This window comes from Pygoscelis adeliae, unplaced genomic scaffold (genome assembly GCF_000699105.1).
Source record: "Pygoscelis adeliae isolate BGI_AS28 unplaced genomic scaffold, ASM69910v1 Scaffold318, whole genome shotgun sequence".
NCBI classification, from domain to species: domain Eukaryota; kingdom Metazoa; phylum Chordata; class Aves; order Sphenisciformes; family Spheniscidae; genus Pygoscelis; species Pygoscelis adeliae.
Window position 1 is genome coordinate 4,257,837 of NW_008825430.1, and position 22,809 is coordinate 4,280,645.

The 22,809-nt window shown below is 37.0% G+C and overlaps 1 protein-coding gene across 1 annotated transcript; it reads left to right on the forward strand.

The window, feature by feature from the left end:
• The first annotated feature begins 4,034 nt into the window (after positions 1 to 4,034).
• LOC103922757 (aromatase) lies at positions 4,035 to 19,779 on the forward strand. The gene is made up of 9 exons (XM_009330957.1): positions 4,035 to 4,268; positions 5,955 to 6,105; positions 8,717 to 8,871; positions 10,712 to 10,888; positions 11,614 to 11,728; positions 13,620 to 13,734; positions 14,389 to 14,551; positions 16,013 to 16,254; positions 19,457 to 19,779. The coding sequence occupies exons 1-9, from the start codon at positions 4,124 to 4,126 to the stop codon at positions 19,706 to 19,708; spliced, it is 1,515 nt and encodes a 504-aa protein (XP_009329232.1). The 5' UTR covers positions 4,035 to 4,123; the 3' UTR covers positions 19,709 to 19,779.
• The last annotated feature ends 3,030 nt before the right edge of the window (positions 19,780 to 22,809 follow it).

Here is a 22,809-nt window from a genome sequence, read left to right on the forward strand (position 1 = left end):
CGTTTCATGGGAGCTCACTATAGATCTGAACTGGTTTTGTCATTTGAATCCCCATTAAAAGCTGGTGTGCATGAGACACAGCTTTGGAGTACGTTACCTGATTTATTTCCACCCAAAAAGACCCCAGTTTGCATGCTCTGAGATTGCTCTGTGATACGTACCGAAGCACGGGAATAGGAATCACCTGAAGGTTTGCTACCAAAGCATACCCCTGATACAAACGAAGACACCGGCGCAGGCACCATGAGCCGCCGTCCTCCTGGACTACTGCACGTTCAGGCAGCATCCACAGAACAAATACAAGAAAACCACTACTTGCCTAGCTAGATATTAGCCTTCCAGTTGTGCAATGCACAACAAAAGCTATCTGCATACTTACACGAAGAAGGCCGAACCGTTACAGTCTGCACAAAACTGTCAGTCTTAATTGAGTGAAAACAGGCAATATGTAGAATCAGCTTCTGGAAAGAGAGGAACCTACATCATTTTATCTGGAAGAATAAGGACTTACTGGGCTTATATAAGCCAATAGATTTATTTTTGTGTGAAATCAGTCTGTCTAAAATTTTATTTTTCCAAACTGTTCAGTTAAATCTATGTCAGTTGCTTCAGGTGCTGCTAATATTGGTCACTAACCTTTGGGGATTTATAACAAGTAGCAGATTTTTCTTCCCCATGTTCCTCCTGACAGATGAACCACTACAGAGGAAGGAATTCCAGCGCTCAAGAAAGGTTCTTCAAGAGTTTTCAGGCAGTTTTATGAGCTCCTTCTCAAAATTATCAGAAATTTTCAGCTCCAATTCTATAGTATGATACATAATTTGCTCTTTTACTGACACAGTCATTAAGTACAAAGCTCCAACTGGAAGAAAAGGGGTCACCACAGTTGTCCTTTAGATATATGGACTTTCTTCTTTACTGTGGACCCTGTCATCATTCATCGTATCGCCTTTTGCAAGAAAATGTTTAGCAGAACCTAGAATTTTCTCACAGTTTGTAGTCAAGACTTAAAGATCAGCAATCTAAAGGGCCCTCTGCTGGCAGGCACCTTCCCAGCTGTTAAGATCCACAATTGCTGTCAGGTCAGGCAGCCTGTGCACATCCATCTACTTTGTCACAAAAGCACTTCCTTATAATAAGTCTCTTCCCTCCCACTATTTGATTTTAAAAGCTTTTTTGCCCCATCCCCGTCCCCGCTCCGCCATATAAGTAACAGTCAGAACCAACAAATCCCTCTCTCTGATCAGACACATACCTCAACCAGCTGCAAGGAAAGGAAAATTACCTCTAGAAGATTTCAAGACACAATGAGCAAGAATAGTGAAAGGTTCTTTCATGCGCAATGGGTACTCTGGCTTTGTTCCATTTCTAAACTTCTTCAGTCTATTCAGTGACTACTTGCTATCAAAATTTACCTGGCTGAGGTTTTATTAGGAGCGATTTACCTCATGGACAATTCTTAAAAAAAATACAATAGGTACAAGCAGGACAAGCAGTTCAGCTGAAATATTTTTAAGGTGAAATTTTCATGGTCCAATTGGCTCTTGCAATGAAAAAAGCAATAGAAATGCAAACCCTGAAAGTCTGCTTGGATCATACTCATCGAAATGAGGCAAAGAACTTCTCAATACAAGAAATATCCGTTGTTTGTTTTAAGAGCTTGAGGAGCCACTTCGACTAAAAGACAGACTGCTTCAGATCAGTTCAAGAGTATAAAAAGGATTCAAATTTAATACAGCGCCTTATCTACACGAGAGCATGATCCAGGATATAAAAATTATAAATGTAAAAGCAAGGTGCACACTGATGTATTGAATATCATGGCACAGCAAGAAAGATTTTATTCTTTTACTAATAAATTATAAAATTATGAAGTTGGGGTAGTCTAGAACCTAAAACCTAATCCATTACAATCTGTATATTTTGAAAAGATAGAAACCTGCCTCCGTTCCTCTGTCAATACAAAGACAAGCTTTAGCTGTGAGTAACTAAGAACTGAGCAAGATCGAAACTCAGGGTTGATTTTTAGAAAATAAAAGGGGGAGACTCATGCTTGCAAAGTGCACCGTGCAGAGATACCAGCACCTTGAACTCTAGCAGGGCTTTACCTACAGAGATAATATTCATAGGTACATGTTTGTACATATAGGTGTGTTTATTTCACAGCACCCAAATGCATAACCACCTACATACTTCTCGTCATAGGGAATATGAGGCAGAGAAACTACTGTACAGACATGCCAGAATGTTTTGGAGATTAAAAAAACCAACATAAAACAACGAACATCAGAGCTTATCTGTGGCAACGGAGTACAAAGATGAAGTTAATCCATATCCAGAGACAAAGCAACAAAAAAGTGAAACTATATGCCCTAAGTGTAGTTATTTCCTTCTATAATGCTGTACGCTCATATAGTGAAAGGGACTGAAACTAATAAAGGTATTTGTATATGCGTGCAGGCATGCTTTTATTGTCGTAACGAATAGTACTCAAGGAAATTTAAAGCTAGCATTTTTACTTGTACTGAACAAACATCATTAGTGTGCAACAGTACACTAGTGAAACTAATAAATACCATCACATGATTAAAAAATGCTTGTGATTACAAAACCATTTTTCACAACATGCAAGACAGTACAACAGTTGAACGCGTACAAGATGTGATACGCACACGGACACTCTCATAAGAGGTGAGCTGCTAGCTGTTGGAATAGCACGCGTGTTTCTAAAAGGTCACCTGGCGAATTGTGTCACGGTCATTTTGGATCACAGCAATACCAGAAGCCTTGCATAGCAATTCCCCAAAATACTGGAGCATTGCATGCACCTGCAAGGTTTTGAGCCACTGCTTGCTCCCTTCCCCAGTGTTTTGCCTGTACTCTATGCATTTTCTACTTCAACCATGAATACCGACCTTCTTACTATCTAGAAAGCATCTATGACATTCTTGGCTTAGTTTAATATAATCATAGCACTGACAGGTACTACAAAGTAAGCTGTACTTTCTTCTGCAATGTGAGACCAAAGCACAAGATAAACCAGAAAGTACTTGCTGAAAGCAAACAGTAACAAAATCTTACTGTTAAGTAGATTCATCCTTCAATTTTGAAATACTGTCGCAGGAAGGAAGCAAATCTATTCTTAATTATTGTCAGAGCAGGATTAAGAAGGTGTTTTATTAATAAATTACTGTGCAGATGCAAGCAGTGTCTTTCTGTGGTTATACGAGTTCTCATTCACAGAATAACATCTTCCTTCTCAGGTACAATCACCTCTCATATTTTATGACTTAAAGTCAAGAACATGCAAAACTACTTCGAAGGAATCCTTCTACTCCCCCTATGCAAAACAGACCTGTCCATTTGCTTGGTTTTTCTTTCCTGTGCCAAGCGCTGGTTACTGCCTGAGGAAAAATATGGTACCAGACAATCCATGATCCTATTCAGTATGGCATACACTATATTTTTCAAAGTATTTAGCAAGAGAACCATAAAGAAATGCAACATATTATACTACACTCAAAGGTTGACAATAAAAAAAAAAACATAATACATTGTTTCAGACAAAAACCTGGGGTACACTCTATCTGCATCATGAAAAACTAATGTAGTTATTCTGGAAATTCAAGGACTCTGGCACTACAGGCATGCAGGAAGGAAAAAGGCTGAGTAACAGAGATAAAAGCTTGCGAGTGAACTCATTCAGTGCTTCCACATGTGCTGAAAGTATCACTTCTTGTGTTTTGGTTAGAAATTTGCAAGGAGTAAACCTCAGTCTTGGCAGCCAAGTCGGTATCAGAGATAAGAGGTCTGTCAGCCAAAGTATCCAAAACTATGCCTCAATATCAAGGTCAGAAAAGCTTTGTTATTTCCAAGAAAAAAAAGAGCGTCTGCTGCATGTCTGTTTCGACCTGTGATGTAGCTTGTCCTGGCAAGCAGTCCAGGCAGTCACTCTCATTATAAAATAAAGCTACCTCAAGAGCTAATTTGCTCATTTACAAGACCTACAAAGGGGTTGAGAGGTACGACTAAAGCTGGATAGATTGCTGAGCTTTGAAAAACTCTGCCTCTTGCCTCTTTCTCTCTCTCTCTCTCTAAAGCAAAGCAGAATCTCTCGGAAAAGATGGTACTGGAAACGCTGAATCCAATGCACTACAACATCACCAGCCTAGTACCAGAGACGATGCCAGTGGCCACAGTGCCCATACTCATTCTCATGTGCTTTCTGTTTCTAATATGGAATCACGAAGAAACTTCATCAATACCAGGTAAATTAACTTTAGCTATAGTATCACCTAAAAGCTGTCAGAGTATGTTTTTTGTTTGTTTCTGAAATTTAAGTGAGAAAGTAATGCTGAATAATGATTGTATGCCAACAAAATTTACTAAGACTCAGTTTAAATAATACAGCTTTTTAAAATAACTGAAAGAAAGCAGGCTCTATTTAACCTCAGAACTCCCATAATAACCCTGGCTTGGCTATATAAATATACAACATTTAGTTTTCTGCTTTATTATGTATATGTTAGAAAGATACAATACCATTTTACAAACTCTAGAAGTTCATATTTTCATGTGCATTATAAACTACTTTTTACATATTTTAAGTTTAAAGCTTTCCAAATTGTCTTTACTAGAAACAAACTATTACCTAGGAAATTATTCAGATTTTAGTAATTATCAATTTTTCTCTCCATGTTTGGCACTGAAGACCCTCCATGAGAGAACATCAAACAGTTCCCCTTTCAGAGGCCCCTTCTGTAATGTTTTGGGGGCTTATGGTAGACATTACTGATTCAGCCTATTTTTCATTAGCTGCAATGCAATGACCTACCGCATGAATGAGAACAGCGTACACATCTCACGAAGGTGTTTGACAGGAATAATCCTAAACCAATACAGTGGCACCTGAAGGAAATTCTGAGAAGAGATCCTTGCCAAACATCCTTCAATATGCTAAAACTCTTCCAAAGTTAGGGAACAGGGGAAAGTATTCACAGAAGGTTATGCATTCTATCTGAATGCTTGAATGGATCAACAAGAAGATAGAACTAAATTAATATGCTTTAAGTTTACAGGTATTTAAATAATCTGGGTTCTTGCGATTCCTATTAGTAAACGGTGGAGCCGTAAGCAACTTCTACATTTTTAAACAGTGTACAAAAGTTTTGTAAGTACTCGATTTGTTTTGTTTTATGGGGTTAGATTTATGTTTTACAGACAAAAGGGGCAAATTAAGCTTTCCCTGAAGAAGGAAACATCCTTTAAAAAGTAATGAGAGGCAAATTCTCTCCTGCTGTCGCCACTTTCTCTTTTTTGTTCTAAGAGGGAAATTTGGTGCTGAGTTACAGTGGAAGGATTTAGTTGAGAACTTTGTTGACTAAATGCTTATTAATCCATTCTTAGCTCCTACTTAATCATGTTTTCATAAGTTCACAGCAGTAAAAATACTTTTTCCTTTAAATATGTTTTCTCACTCTAGTATTAATGACTTTAAGAGAAGTGTAATTAATTACATTTAATTACGTCAAAAGGATATTGACTTTTGTAGATGTTACTATGACATTTCAACACAAAAACCACTCAAAGGATTTGTTAAAACCACAAATTAATAAGCCGTATGCATTTTCTCTAGATCATTCCTTCTTTCTGGTATCTAGCCACTGTCCCTCCAAACGTAAGCAATCTCAAAGCAGCAATTTGAAGTTGTACAAAGAGGTAATGAATGTCACTAGTTGTACGTACATTGAAAGGACTATGGGCTTCCACAGATATTAAGAGAGGCTTCAACAACGCAGATGCAAGTTTCCCTAAGACAGAATTTCAGAATGGGATCGTATATGTGAAGGGCCCAATGCAGACCTTGACCGTCATGTTAAAACGCTCATTTCAAAAGGGTATGTTCTTGTCAGTGAGCACTGCTGAGACCACACTTTTCTTACCCTATTTCTTAGGGCCGGGATACTGTATGGGAATCGGTCCCCTCATTTCGCATGGGAGATTTCTCTGGATGGGAGTAGGTAACGCCTGCAACTACTACAATAAGACATATGGAGAATTTGTCAGAGTTTGGATCAGCGGTGAAGAAACATTTATAATTAGCAAGTAAATCCTTATTTTCTATCCTTAATAACATGAAGAGCTTTTTCATATTTTTACCACCTCTTTGCTACTTTTTCTTCTAAAGTAGAATCGAAGTTGTTATTATTTTCAAAAGTTATCCTAACAAACCTTTTACTTCCTGTGGTTCACAGACCTTTTTCTAATCTTTTGTTTCTTTAAAAAGGTTCTACTATTGAAGTCTATGTGAATTCTCTCATTTTCTTCGTGGAAAGGAAGATTAAGCACTGTGGCTCAATCCTAAAAAAAAAAAAAAAAAATGTTTACCATCTCTCTTACTATTCCATTTAATAGTAGGATTACATACAGGAACCTAGACTGACTGCAATGCAGGATTAAGCCAAGTTTTAGTTTACTATGTTCTTAAGTTTCTCCTTAAAAGGGGAGCAATGCTTGAACATTATGGCTCCAATTCAGCAAGTTAATTAAGCAAATGCAGCATTATAAGAGTAGGAGTAATTCCACTCCAATTAATGGGATTACTCATAGACTTCGATTATACACAGTATTAAACATAATGCTAAACTGCAGCCTATCATTTTATTAGCTCCAGTGGATGGTTGCTTTCTTCTTACATTGGATCTTCTGGAGGCTTATGAGTTTTGCCATGAAAAAAAAAGTAGTAAATTGTTTACCATGTGTAATCAATAAAGAATCACAACCTTTTTATTAGCAATATCCATCAATCCGTACTCAGCATTCATTATCTAAAAGCTTTTGAAAGACAATGTAGTATAGAGGACTATCACAGGATTTGCCACGTGAAGCAAGTCAGCTTCATCTCTGTCTGTTCTTACCTCTGTAAAAAGAGGTAATCATGACAGGAAAACTGTTTACATTCCTGCCCTACATAGGTGTTATAAATATCAACTACTGTGCTATAATGCTTTGATAACGTAAAATGCTATGAACTCTTATTGCTGTCTTCCACTTTCTGTACTACCAATTCATCAGAGACAAACCAGGAGTGCTGATAAACAATGCTACAGCTGCATCAGACTTTACAGTCAATACATCACTTTTCAGACTTTTTTTTTTTTTTTTTTGCTTAAAAACATTGACAGTACCTAGAGCACTAGTACTTAGGGTTTGGTTTTTTGTTTTAAACAACAATGTAGAAAAAAGTTTTCAGTGGATCATAAATTCATTGCAAAACTAAACATAACTCGAATTCTGTAAAAGTATACTATTTCCACGAATGTCATCTGAATCCTTACCATCAAATCTAACCATACTGAGATGCTAATGCACAAAGAGAAGACTTGCAGTCTTGGTTACAAGAGATGATGTTTTTTGGAGGACTTCATGAAATGGTTTCATAAGGAAAATCTGTTTATACAAGGTCATATTGTCAAAATCCTTCCTTAAAACATTATCGTGCGTCTCCTGTGTAGATGTGTGGAATGGAGGGAAGCAAAATGAGCCTCCTGCAGCTTTCCATTCCTGGGGACAGCTGTCATAATTCAACACCATCTTTTCGTGTTCATGAAAATACAGATGATGTTCCTTGACGTGCAGAAAAACTTTAAGGAAATCAGAAGAGAGAGCAAATGTGGGGAAGTGTAGAAAAGAGAATATGCCGAGTTCCTTGGAAGGTTGGACCTGCAGACACACCCCTCCCTGTTTTAACTCCAATCCTTAGTCCATGTTAGTCTATTTGTACCATACAGCATCTCACTGTTAACACTCCGGTCACGCAAAACTATGGTGAAAACCCAGCACTGCTGAACGCAATAGCAAAAGTCCCATTTACTTCGCCTGACTGAAAAAATAAACTAACCCGTGTAAGAAGTCTGGGATTTGGTCCACAGAGTATGCTACGTGATAAAGAAAGTAGCGTATTGTTTTGTTTCAACCTTTGTTCTGATTTTCTTCCTTTTTGTTGGATTTCATTTGATCAGGTTTTCATCACGCCAACATTTCTAAAACGCTAGCTCCCTCTAAAGGAAATTGTATCTTAGAGCAATAACGCTGGTCACAACCTGTTTGCCAGCACGTGTAAATAAGCCTTGTCAGCTGTAAAAAGCATTAGACATATCGCAGATTTCCTTAACATTTCTATTTAGGAATATTTATCCCACACATATCATCATATTATGATGCTGCATATTTAAGTGATGCATGTATATTTATGCTTTCTGTACGTGTCTGGGAATGACCAAATAGCTACAGTATAGCTGTAATTTAATACACATCATGATGAAATTATCAATTGCCAAATATTTTACACGTCATCTTCTGAAATATCTGACATTTGCCATTGCCTGAGTGTATCATATATCTACATGTTTCTATATATACGCACTATTCAGATTAAAATCTTCTGGTAACCATTTGCACTTTAACTGAAAAATAGTTTTAAGTCTGAACGGAATACATTATTGCTCTAATATACATTCTGAAGGCATTTATCATCAAGTTTTTTAATTATGTAAAAGGAACAACAATTAACGTCAAGCATTGTACTTCCTGCTAAATTGAGAATGCGAGTCAGCACTTCAGAGCAACTATAAAACGTCAGGATAAAAATTCTATGTACAATCTATGAAACAGCATTTTTGTTTTGGGCTTTTTTCTCCCCCCGTTTCTTTCCCAGATCCTCAAGTGTGTTCCATGTAATGAAACACTGGCATTATGTTTCGCGATTTGGGAGCAAGCTTGGATTACAGTGCATCGGCATGTATGAAAATGGGATCATATTTAATAACAACCCAGCACACTGGAAAGAAATTCGACCCTTTTTCACCAAAGGTAAATCAGTGTGCATTAATACACTGCATCACTGTAGCACGCAGACTCTCTTTTCTGAAATGCTGTTCATCCTTTGCATACTTAAATTACAGAAATCAGTTCTCTTTATAATATCCCATAGAAATATTTTCTTGCACATGTTCTTTCACACTTTTCCTGGTTGGTATGCTATTTCAAATGGTCCTGAAGTAGTTTTGCAGATTCTTAATCTCATCCAATTAAAACAAAATTAAATGATGCCCACAAGCCATGTTTTTAAATGTTTTTACATTTCAAGTCCAGCATTTACGTTAGCTCAACCAGCACTTCCATAAGTGTAGTTGGTCGTTCCTACCCCAGCCTGCACTGAGTTCAAAGACTTTTCTGTCTTGTTCTAATGGAAAAAAAGGAAGTGCTTTAGTTTCAAAATTAACTAAGATCTGCACAGCAGAACTATTTATTAATCCCTTTAATAAGCTAGGAATCAATGTAGTAACAGAGAAAAAGATTGAAGCAATTAATATCACTAGGTTGAAATCAAATAGGAAATTACATAAACAAACTCCAGCGTTACTATTTTATGAGTCTGCAATTTTTTGATTCACCTTCTTTCCACAAATTGAAAATTTTCAGTATTTGCATATCGTTAGAATTAGCTACTTCCAATGATCTCACAGCCTTCCTAACAAAACTGCCACACTTGTTCTGCAGGCTCTAGAGTTCAGAAAATATTCTCACCAGCTGAGACTGCAGTAGTTTGTGACGTGATTCCAGAACCTGAAAAAGAAAGTAAAGCAGCACCTAAAAGAAATTAATTATCTGATGGTTTAAATTTTCTATATTATTTTGTTGATATATCTGTGCTCCTATGAGACACTTGGGCCTTTCCTACATGATTTTGCTATTGAAAAATATCAGCAGCTTTGTACTGGTTGAAGATGGCAGGAAAAAAAAAATTATTTTTCTACTTATTCCTAGAACTACCAGTTCTCTCTATTTACAAAACAGACCTCCTCTCTTCTCGATTACAAACATACAATTCCTCTCAACATATATTTGATAAAATAATGTCCTTGAGGCAATTACAGCAATTCTTGTATGGAAAAGTAATTTAAATAGACTACTTGGGGCAAGATTTCCAAAGTCATTCAAAAATTACCTGAATCCATTCCAGCCGGAGCCTATCAAAATCCCACCGAATTACATAGCAATGGAACTGACCCCTGCTTTTGAATTCTTAAAACACAATAAATCCGTCATGACACTATCTGCACTATTCCTAGGTGGACAGGCTAAGGTAGGCTCACACACAGCATACTGCCAGGCTGGGCTTCAGTACGTCCACAGCGACATTACAGGTTGCCAGTAGCTTACTGCAGAGCTACCACGCTGCTTAAGAGTGGCTCAGGAGTCACGTTTTCAGAAACTCCCGTCGTCCTCCCCACGAATCCCCAAAGCTATCTTCCCCGCTCAGTGTCGCTGCAAGCAAATGAGACAGGAGATCCACGGTGCCTGTAACGCAGATGAGGATATGGATACCCTCCCACACAGAAAGGCAGCACAAATGATGCCAAATATCTTTCCTTAACGTGGTATGAACCTAGCATAAAACGTGTGTCTGAGATACAAAGTGGCTGGATGCAAGGAAAGTTTGGGCTTTGAGTTCATTGCCATTTTAACCCAAAAGGCTTGCATTTTTCTTTCAAAAGATGGTAAATCAGTAAGTTTCAGAACGATTTTATACCAGTCGCTCACACGATAATGTTTTACATTTTACTGGCACCGTTATCGCCAACTGATAAGTTATAAATAAGGTATGCAAGTGAACCAATCTTTTGATCATTTTGCACATGTGTTTCAGCTCTGTCTGGTCCTGGTCTTGTGCGTATGATAGCAATTTGTGTTGAATCAACAATTGATCACCTGGACAAACTAGAGGAAGTAACCACTGAAGTAGGAAACATCAATGTGTTGAATCTTATGAGACGGATCATGCTTGACACATCTAACAAGCTTTTTCTCGGGATACCTCTGGATGGTACTATCAGCTTTATTTTTATACGTTATGATGCATCTAAAGTGCACGTCCAAGGAAAACTCATTGACACCACTCAGCAGTTTTGTTTCAGAAAACAGAGCAAGAGCAGACTCTTGTATCACCGTATAATTAATTGAAATTGATTTATGAGTCATTTTAGTTATAAAAGAGAATTTTATATGACCAAAAATATGCATTTAGCTTGTCACACTCACCTTAATAATAGTACCATTTAAAGAGATTTTATGCAGAGTTGGTACAATCCCAATATTACATGCATGTAAGAATCCAAAAATCTTTCCACCAAACTAAATGATTGCCTTGAAAAGTTCACCTGACAATTTGTCTTCTGTGATTTCTTCACCCTCAAAGCCGTATGACAGAAATAACATTATCGTGATGTATAAATTATCCCATTTCAATATGCTGCAAGAGTTCTGCTTCTGCTCTCCTGTGGGAGACTATTTGGCTGGCTGTGGTTGACACACCACTACCTCCTTTTAGCTAGCTACCAAGAGGTTTTGCAAAGATCTATACCTTTTCTACAGTGTGCTACACATGTTTCCTAATGCCGTCTACATGTTAAACCCAATTGTTTATCAAATTCCCGTGAACTTAGTCAGAGTAGGGAACAGGGCCTTACTCTTAATTTTTCTGAAGCATTTGTGTTATTTGACTATTGAGGTTTATATTTTATACTACTTTTTGTTAACATTTATTTTCAGAAAGTGCCATTGTACTTAAGATTCAGAACTACTTTGATGCTTGGCAAGCACTTTTATTAAAGCCCGACATCTTTTTTAAGATTTCTTGGCTGTGCAAGAAATATGAAGAGGCAGTGTAAGTATCAACAGTTTTACAAATCATTTGCATAAGATGCACTCTTTCTCAGAAGGAGATCTTCCTTGATGTTTTCCTCTGCCTTTTAGAACATAAATTGTGAAACTTGCAAAGGTGGCTGGCTGAAGTCCCCCGTCTGCAGACCCAAGATAGCAACAGAACAAGATTTGCCACTGATGCTACAAGCGGCTGATCTCAGGGGACGATTTAAAGCCCTTGTCTATTCAGCCCTAGTTTACTCACCAAAATATTAGTTAACGCCAGCTCAAATGAGAAACTAAATTTAAATCGCTGGTTTGGTTCAAACAGACAAGGAAAAGCCATCCTATGGGGGGGTGAAGTGACATTTGCTATCTAGTCGAGGACAGTCAAATAGTAGGCTACAGTTCATCAAAACAAGAAAGCCTGTCTACATCCATGGCGCTGTGTCCCAGAAGAGTTAACCCCTGAGCATGATTCTATTCATTGGTGCCCTCAACGTGCATTTTTGAGTCGGCGACTCATGTTTGAGTTAAAACTCGGTGCTCAGCATGATAATCCATTTCAAGGATTTTTCTTCCTAAATAAGTAACAAATATGTTTTGCCATCTTCCTCTTTGCAAAAATATGAAACGCCTCCTCTATTTTTTATGATCTCATTTGCTGTCTTCTGCCAAAAGAGGACTGGCTATAAAAAGAACTGGCAATCAGTTTGTTCATTTTGGATATGGATTCCATCTAGTGAGAAAAACTGCTACTTACGAAGAATGTGTAATAAACTGTTTTGATAGTGCTATGTAACATACAGGCTTTAAGGGAAAGATGGAGGTTCATCTAAAGTAACTGACAACTCTTATGAGCTAGACACAGGATTTACCTTCTCTAACATTTCCTTGCCAGTTGTATTATGGTACCGATTACTGCTTTATTCTGTGATTCTAATAACAGCTAACTGTGGTGGCCCAGTTATTACTAGAAAGCCCCTGTGGGCAAATATTGATGTTTCAAAAGCAATCCCATTAAAACGGACATATTCATAAGTTTCTACTGCAAAAAAAAAAAGAAAAAAAGATAAAGATTGCTGGACTTAAAGCAATGAGAAGCACCACCCCAGGATATGATGACTTCTGATGCTGTTTTGATAAAGTTGGCAAAAAGGACCATTTGCTATTTCTAATACATTTAAAAAAAAAAAGTTATAAATAATGAGAACTTTACCAGGTTTGAAGTTTTAAAGGCATTTACCCCTACAAACCCAGTCAAATTCTCTATCCCAACAATAAGAAACACAAATGGAAAGCCTGAGGATTTCAGTCAAAAACTTTTCCAAATCCTTTAAAAAAAAAATTGCCTTCAAATCTATAGCTGTTTGAAAATCCCAAATAAAATTATAAAAACTGTTGGACCTTGCTTTTTTCCACTACTGAAATACAAACTGTTGACACAGTATTGCTGACTGTTTAAATATGAAAATTTAGATCAACTCTACCATCAAGATACTACAATTTTTCTAATATTTATCTACATTTTTCTGAGTTATCCCTCATGTTCTCTAAGTTCATTTTATTACTAATAAAATAGAAGGAAATAAACAAATTCTTTGGAAATGTTACTAAATCTTTAAAAACTCTATTCATCAATAGGAAATACAGAGTTTCATCCTTTTCAGTCTATCCTACAAAAAGAGAGTACGATTTCAGTCCAAACTAACAAGCAGTTACTTAAGAAAATATGCCTTCCCTTAGTGTTACTGCTTTTGCAGAGAACCATGTAACTACTTTTAGGAATACTTAACTTCTGCCATTCTTAGATGTTTTTATAGGTATAATCTTTATGTTTCTAATCACATCCTATTGAATACTAAAAGTCTGCAGACATTTATCAATATGTTGGATTTTATCTCTCTTTTCAGCAAGGATCTGAAAGGAGCAATGGAAATTTTAATAGAACAGAAACGACAAATGCTTTCCACTGTTGAAAAGCTGGACGAACACATGGATTTTGCATCCCAGTTGATTTTTGCACAGGTATTGGCAATGTACTCAAAATACAGCTAACACTGATTTTTCTGACATTCTCCTGTCACTAACAACACAGGCTTTGCAACTCAAACTTCATGTATCCACCCAAAAGTCGTGTCATCATAAAGAGATACAAATTACTGGGTTCTGGGGAGTCCCTAACAGCAATTCAAACATTGAATAGTTGCATTTTGGGGAACAGCTGCTCGCCTGATTTTTTTCACGGCTTAAACAACATCCTTAAAATTCTTGCATCCATGCCTGAACGTCCTCCAGTTTTCCCCTAACCCCTGAATTTTATCTTGATGTATTGCCTTTTGTCTGCAAAGGCTTCAAATGCTATGTATATCCTATCTTGTATATTCTCCGACAGCTCACAAACTGTGTGAGGAAAGGCAATAGATCAATAAGAATCTGAGCTAAGAACAAACTCTCGCTTTTCCGTAAGATAATACACACCCATCAAAACATGAGCTTTCTGTTTTTCTCTGAAAGACAAAAACCAAATACTACTTAGCATATGAGGTAGAAAGACTGTCAAGATTTTTACTTTTGTTTAAAGCAGATATTCTAGGTCCTTCCCATTCTACTGCTATAGGACCTTTGTTGGCATCAGAGTTCAACAATCAACGTTCTCCCCAACATTTCCAATTTTTTCAGAACAGAGGGGATCTGACTGCCGAGAACGTGAACCAGTGCGTGCTGGAGATGATGATTGCTGCTCCTGATACTCTGTCTGTGACTCTCTTCTTTATGCTAATACTGATTGCAGAGCACCCCACAGTGGAAGAGGAGATGATGAGAGAAATTGAAACCGTTATGGGTAAGCAGGAGCTGCAAAGTCAGTGATGTGGGAATATAATTGTGCTTCAGCAGTGATCTAATTTTGATTATTCAAAGGCTGAAAATTCTAAGTATTTTCTTCTAACAGAAGCATTTTCCGTAAAAATATATGAGCTACCATTATATATAAAAGATTTTATTCAAGATCAAATGAAAGAAGATGAGCAATTTGTGAGATAAATTCAAATAGGAATCATCAGAATTGACAATCTATTAGAAAGAATGCACTATACTCACTCCTCAGCAACAGCGGTGCAAATCAGCACTCACCTTATAACTTCCATTGAAATTATCTTCCATTTGCCTTGAAATAGCAAAAGGGGACACTCATTTCAAATACTTCTAATCACCAATATTTCTCTGTGTATATACAGAGCCTGTCTAAGTTTCACTATGACTGCAGAAGGGAAAGATTAGAGAAAATTAAAATTATATTCTGCTGTCATCCATTTTGATATCAAACTGGTCTCCTCTTTAAATACTAATTACTAACTATTCAAAACACAATCAAGATATTCCAAATTTGTATTCTTCCCTTTCTCTAGACTTCATTCAAAGCCTGACACTGAACTAATAAAAACTAATTTAATCTTATTCAACATTTATTTCTGGTCAGTTAAACACTGGAAAGTGTGTAACAAATCAGTTACTCTTTTTCTAAGGTACTTTTAATAAACCTTATTTTATTGTTCTCATGAGAGTTGAGTACTCACTTATTCATCTTCCCTATTCCTTTCTGATAGCCTTGATTTCTAAGGCAGCAGAATGTTTTTGCCTTTTTCTCAAGCAAATGGCCAACTGGGGTAGCAAAGCTGCCTTTTATCTTGAAAACCTACCACTGCAGTGGTCAGCCTGTAGTTCTTGAACTGCTTGTGGCTTGAAAGTTAAAGTAAGGCTCCCACTGGCAGTACATCGTGGCATTGGTACTGTTGCTGATGGAATCAAGCCAGGACGAAGTTACTCACGGCAGCGGAAACAGTCAGGCCACAGTAGGACCTAGCTGTACATCCAGCCAAACTCAATCACGTGGTGAAAATTTAAGGTCCCTACAAAGTTACCTCCCACCTGCAGACTGCTCCCAGGTTCCATTTGCTGTCAGCTCTCAGAAGATTTCTTTGTTGCGTCTTGTTGCTCTCAGTCACACAGAAGTCAGGGAAGGACTTTCAGAGTTTTGTCATTGACAAGAAAGCAGAACAAAGACTCATAATATATTAAGAGGAAGACAAGGTGAGAAGATCATGAATTAATAAACTAGGGTTTACGCTGATGAACAACGTACCAGATTTCCCAAATGTGTAAGGCTACATAAAACTACTTGGAAGCTGTTGGATCCTTCCTACCATTTCAGGAACTGAGAATCTTCCAAAAATGTTTTGGTATTTGTACGATGAAGCTATTAAATTCATAACCAACTTTCTCACCATCTGTTTTCTTCCTCAAGGTGACAGAGACATACAGAGCGATGACATGCCAAACTTAAAAATCGTGGAGAATTTTATTTATGAGAGCATGAGATACCAGCCAGTTGTGGACTTGATCATGCGAAAAGCTTTACAAGATGATGTAATTGATGGCTATCCTGTGAAAAAGGGGACAAACATTATTCTCAATATCGGACGTATGCATAAGCTTGAATTCTTCCCAAAGCCGAATGAGTTCTCTCTTGAAAATTTTGAGAAAAATGTAAGTTTTCTGTCTTATTTCTTACAGGAAATTGGGTGGTATTTATTGACAATGTATCTTCCTCTTATTCTGATCTAGAACTTTGAGACCATAAGACTGTTTTCCCTTTGTCTAAGTACCTAGTTAGCTATGCATCCTGCTTATTACTATTATTAAAGCTGGGCAGATATTTTCCTATCAAAGTGCCTTTTAATTAGAAAATAATTATGATATTGAAAACAAAGTTTTCCCAGACATCTTAGTTTTGATGACAAAGTTAATCAGAATTTTTAAAGACACACACATCTTTCCCATTATATCCCCTGACATTGTACAAAATAGAGAGGCTTTAGGGAGCTAGAGCCACGCAAGCAGTACCACACAGAGCTGAGGCCACGTGAGGATTCTCAGTATAGTAACTCCCGGGAGACTGAGAATCTAGCATCCATTTTATTCTCTTTTTTTTTTTAATTCCTAAATAAAAATCTTTCATAGACCAAAATGGAAATCCTAAGTTTTAACCAACTCAAAGCTGCAAATGTGGAGTAATTCAGTCCCAGTTCAGCACAGCATTTCAATTTAAGTTAGAACGTAACTCCCAAAAGAACTAGAATTTTCTTTAGTCTACATTACTGAGTCCTGTATCAAAAACAATATGGGAACTTTTTTCCCTACTTGGAATCCCCTACTATTGTAAATCATCCTTCAGATTATTTACTTTCATTTAGACCTCTGCTTTTCCGATTACCGATTAAACACATTGTTTTGCAAAACTATATTTGTTCAGTAACAATCACCTGGAGAGATTAAAAAACTGTATTGAAAGAAAATAGACTGATCCTATGGCACGTTTGACTCCTTGGTTTTGACTGTTTAACCAGTGCAGATGGAAGCAGAAGATACTGTGACAGAGAGCACAAAACAGGACATATTAAGGTTTGGTTAGCACTCCTGTGAGGGAATTAGAAAGATCTCTGAAATAAATAGCCATGCAAGAGTGGAGGGCATAATCAACTTAGTTCTACAAAGGGAATCTCAACTGCAGAATGTTAGCCTTACTATGTCTCATGGTTTAACCCTCAGTCGGCAACTGAGCACTACACAGCCGCTCGCTCGCTCACTCCCTGCCCCCCCCCCCCCCGCCCGCCCCCCCCCCCCCCCCGTGGGATAGGGGAGAGAATCAGAAGAGTAGAAGTGAAAAAACTCATGGGTTGAGATAAAAATAGTTTAATAATTGAAATAAAATAAAATAAAAATAATATACAAAGCAAGTGATGCATGATGCAATTGCTCACCACCCGCCAACCGATGCCCACTGTCATAGATGCACACATTTTCCTGGTATGCAAGCGCTCTCTTACATTTTCTAGTGGCTTGTCAAATATTAAAGTTGAATGGGGTCAAAGATAAAGGGTTAATGTTTTCTACAGCTGTCATAGTTCTCATTTTGCCTACCTAAAAAAGTTAGGAAATGATGTTACTACCTGGCAAAACTTTTTGCTTTTGAGATGTAGCAGCTGCACACATAATCATCCACGGACAGTAATTTCAGTTTTAAAGAAATAAATAGATGACCCACTTTGATACACCAAAAATGGGCTTACCAGTAAAAACACCTGAAGAAATAATTAAGAAAATAAAGAAGCAAAAGATATGAATCTTCAAGCCAGAAGCACACCCTTAAGTTTTACATTTTTCCTATCAAAAAATCTAGGAGTACCACGTATGCCACACACACAAATGAGCGCACTAGACTGCCTGGTTAACATTTCTAAACTGCTGGTTGATTACCCATAGCAAACTCTGCACACAGGATTAAAAACAACAGCTCAAGAAAGTCACTGTAGAAAATTCAAGAAGAGCGAAAGTGATTAAGTTTATTGAAACAACTATTCACTGTGAATAGTTTCCATTTTGCCACCCATTATTTTCAGTCTAAGTATTTCTACCAAAACGGATTTCTTGCTTATTTTATAAGTACACTTTGCTACTAAAAATATTTCCCCTTGACCAAATACTTAACCACACATTTTCTATCTGACTTGATGCATTCTGTTTGCCACATAATTATTCTAGCAGGCACCATTTTCACACAGTTCTCTAAGCGAGTAGCGATCCACACCATTATTTATGATAAGATGGCATTGTTAGAATCTAAACGTTTCTCTGTTTTCCCAGGATGTGCATTTGGCATTGTGCTGTACTGCCAGCTGCTGTACTTGCTCTGTATTATAAACACTTGTATTTACCTATCATTTTTCAAAAATTACAGCTCAGTTTATTTGAAAAAAATTTAAACAGAAAACATTTTTCTCAGTCTGAAAATGAGAAAAAAAGGACACTTTTTTCTAGATAATTTAATATAAAGCAACCTTTTCTACTCTGTTCTTGGGTTAAATAGGAAGTCAGAACACAGCTAATATCTTACTTTTTAAGAAGAAAGCTGCACAGATGAAGAAAAATAATTTGTTTATAGCCAGACTTGCTTTTTCTTACTCATAACAAGTACCTTTGTACCTTATTAGCAGTGCTATTCATGCTGTTGGGACTGTTTTGGATAACTGGTGTATTCGATGTCAATGAAAGCAGCAGAAGCTGGCTGTGCATTCTTCAACACTTTTGGGAATCCTGCATTTCACATTTCAGTTCATAGGTCAGGAGACAGTCATTTTAAGTGTTATCTCTCTATTAGATATCAAATAAAATTTTCAACGTTACATTTTATGACAAATTAATTCTCAGGAACACTAGCTTTTTAATGACAATTGTAGTAGGTGTATGGCTTTATAATTATCTTTAGACAAGGCATCAGCCTGTATCTCAGACATTTATGAGCTTTATAATGAACATTTTCTGAAGAAGTTTTAAAATGAACTTTAACGTCTATTAAAAAGCAAAAGCTTCACTCCATTTTACAGCTTGTGGTAAAATCCCTGTATTTCACAGGATGAATGGACTGAAATACATGGCCAGAATTCAACTGCTTAACTTTACATTCCCTGCTACCTCAGCATTTAAAATGGCATACCTGCTGTCGGTGTCTCTGAATTTCGGCCTGACTTGGGTGGGAGAGCTGTTCAGTGTAAAGGGAAGAAGGAATTGCCCCTAAGAGATTCTTTCCAGAAGTTTTTCAGAATATATTTACTACCAATTTCCACCATAATTTTGGCTACTGTCATGAAGAAAAATCTGTCTTAAAGTTTATTCCTCATGTTCTGTGCAGGTTCCTTCACGCTATTTCCAACCATTTGGATTCGGCCCTCGGGGCTGCGTAGGAAAGTTTATTGCCATGGTAATGATGAAAGCAATTCTGGTGACTCTTCTGAGACGGTGCAGAGTACAGACAATGAAAGGAAGAGGCCTTAACAACGTCCAGAAAAACAATGACTTGTCCATGCACCCAATAGAAAAGCAGCCGCTGCTGGAGATGGTTTTCACACCAAGAAGAAACACAAACAAGAATCAGGGTGAATAAAATGGATCTGCATCAGCATTAAAGTTACAGGGCTTTCTCAGCCACAGGCACTAAGAAATACCCATCATTCCTAGGTAAAGATATAGAGTAAAACATTTTGTTGCCCCTAAATCGCTACGGCTTCAGATAACAACTTGTTCCGCCTGCACAGCAGAACCGGGTTTGGCCACAACTTCAATGTAATAAAGTAAGACTAAAATTACAAAATAGTCCTGTTGCTAGGCGATGCCACACTATATGCAGGATTCCTGGCTACTTTTTAAAAGCCATCAAGTTCAGATGAAGTTATGCTTACTTTTCAAACAGTGCAAGTTCAAGAGGTTTGGGGGTCGACAAAAGAACGTGCTTGACCTGTGTTTAATTCCAGGACTACGCGTGTCCCCCTGCCCCCCCGCCTCCCCAAAGTTGGACCTGGCAGTATTTAGCTACTGCAAAAGCTCTAATTATCTGTTTTTGAAAACATCTGAATGAATAGTATTAAAGTTGATTTTAAGACTATGAAACAATTTAAAGTATTTAGGACATATATAAGTTATAAGAAATGTTCATACAAGAAGTCATTCAAACATTTTTCTTTACCATGTTTTGCTGTCATATTAAATAGATGCCAAAGACTTACAGTGTCATGGTAGTACTGATGGTAGTAATTTTCAGAGCACTAGGTAATATGACAGTTGAGATAACTGTTCTATGTTTTTAAACCCCAGTGTCCCGCTACAGAGGATCTGTGAACATCTTAGTAATGACCAGCTAAGAGTAAGGTAACGAATATGAAACATTACCACTAGTACGGGGAGGGCAGGCAACGCTCAGCTCCACCTCATCTGGTTAACTGCAGAAATTTCACCTCTGTTTGGGGAAGAAGTTCAAATTCTCTCTAAGCTGCTTAAGCAGTACCAAATCCTGTTTCAGTCTGGTTTTAATTGCTCAACTCTACTTCAGAGAGTAAGATTTGGAGCTGTTGCCCATGTTTCCACACCACAGCAGGGGAAAAAGTCCCTCCCTAATTAACCACATAGCTCTTACTGCTTCTCCTGAAAGAGCATCTTGCTTCACACCCACTGATTTAAAAAGTCAGTAGCATAAGAGGAGAAACACTAGCTCAAGAGGTAGAATGTTTTCTTTTTTTTTTCCCCCTCCTTTTTTTTCCTTAAGGTAAAATGGGCTTCACTCATCTACTCAAGGTAAGATGCAAGTTTCATGGGGTAAATGCTCAGAGTTTTGTAGTGGCAAAGGAGAAAGTTCTGAAGTAACAAGCAGATTTCTAGAAAACATTTTTTTAAAGGGTTTTTTGCATACACAGATTTTTATTTTAATTATAAATTAGGCTTAGTTTTATACTTAGTCCTTAACAGGAAAGCTACATAACTACCCAGCATTTCTTGTTGAAAGTGGACCTATCTTGAAATCTGTAGAATCTTGACATTCATGGATATCTCTACTAGCCTAATGACAAATTGTTAGTTTGGTCAAGGAGAAAAAGACCTTCTTGGCTTAACGACAACATTCCTTGACAGAGACTTTCCATTTTCAGTAAGCTTGAGTTTTCATATTGTGTAACCCAAAGAAAGGGGTTTTCTGGATAAAGTGCCTTGATAAAGCCAAACAACCAATGTACAATAGGCTTTATATTAACCTTTTCCTTCCAAGTCACTTAAACTATAAAAAGAAAAAAAGAAAAATTGTTTGTGTCCTTACTTAGAAAAATCTAATTAAAATTAGATTAATCAATTTGTTCCCTCAGACAACTGCTCTCAGGTGCAGGTCCAGCAGAAGAAGATCTATCCAATAGCATATAAAAACTGCATAAACCCAACAAATAAATATGTGTTCTAGCCAAAGGTAATGAATCAGGTCAGGCTGGGACTGATGACAAAGAAGAGAAGCTGCACATTTAGGTCCTGTCTCAAAACAGCATGTAAATTTTCTAGAGTAATTAAAAAAAAAAAAAAAAACCACAAACTTGAAAGTAGAATAATTTATTGTAGCTAGGTTACTTTTAAAGCTTTCTCCATAGCATTTGCATGGTACCCAAAAATGACAATAGTGAAGTGCAATCCCATGCCACCTGTAAATACAGACAAAATTGGGCATTTGAAGACATCTAGAAATAGGATTTAATGGTTAGACTAGATGATCTTAAAGGTCCTTTCCAACCTAAATGACTCTATGATTCTAGGACTTCTATTTTTTAAGTCATGAAGTGACATAGTGGTATGAACCTTTGGAACATCTAATGTAACCTCCATTTCTACATTCTCTGTAGCCTTTAAACTAGGAAATTGTCAGAGCTGTTGGGAGAAGAAAAAAAACACACCAAACAAAAAACAAAAAAGGCCAAAAACTGATTAAATCCCATTCTTACTCATTCTGTATCATAAAACGCCAAAAAGGGTACTTCAGTGGACACGCATTTCTCATTTGTATGAGAACTTTAAAAAGAAATCCACTGAAGGGTCTTTTTTCTTGGGAATAAACTCCCGTTTTATAGACAGTATGCATCTTCACTTATTTCACACACAAAAACATTTTTACAGTGATAAATTTACTCTCTGATTTTCCATCTCATAATTATAGGTCTCTCCCTGAGTAAAGCTTTTCACATTACTTTTATCATTCAAATTTTGAAATAATTATCTGAAATCATGTAGATATATGGAAAATGCATGCTGCTCTGATTTCTTTAATGTATTATATATTGTTGAATTTGTAGGCTGGAATTTCAGAAACATGATTACCATAATTATTCTATGGAAGAAACAAAGCGGTTTCATTTTCTACTTTCTGTGAGCAAGCCTGCAGAATTATTTCCCATTGTATTTTAAGTATATTCTTTCTGATATGCTTTGCACATAGTGTTTCTGGTCCTCAGATTTCTACAGTACTTAGTTTTGTCCACATTTGGACAATAGACCTGTTAATTAATCTGAGCCCCGTTCTGCATATCTTTATTATGGCTGTTATGCAGTGGTCTATTTGCATGAATATTTGCATGATAAGGTCCATTTCCCCTCCTCATATACTTACATATGTTTGAGAACTGCAGTTGGTGAAGCAGTGTTTCAAAGCTTGCCATGTGGATATAAGCAGTTTAAATCTTT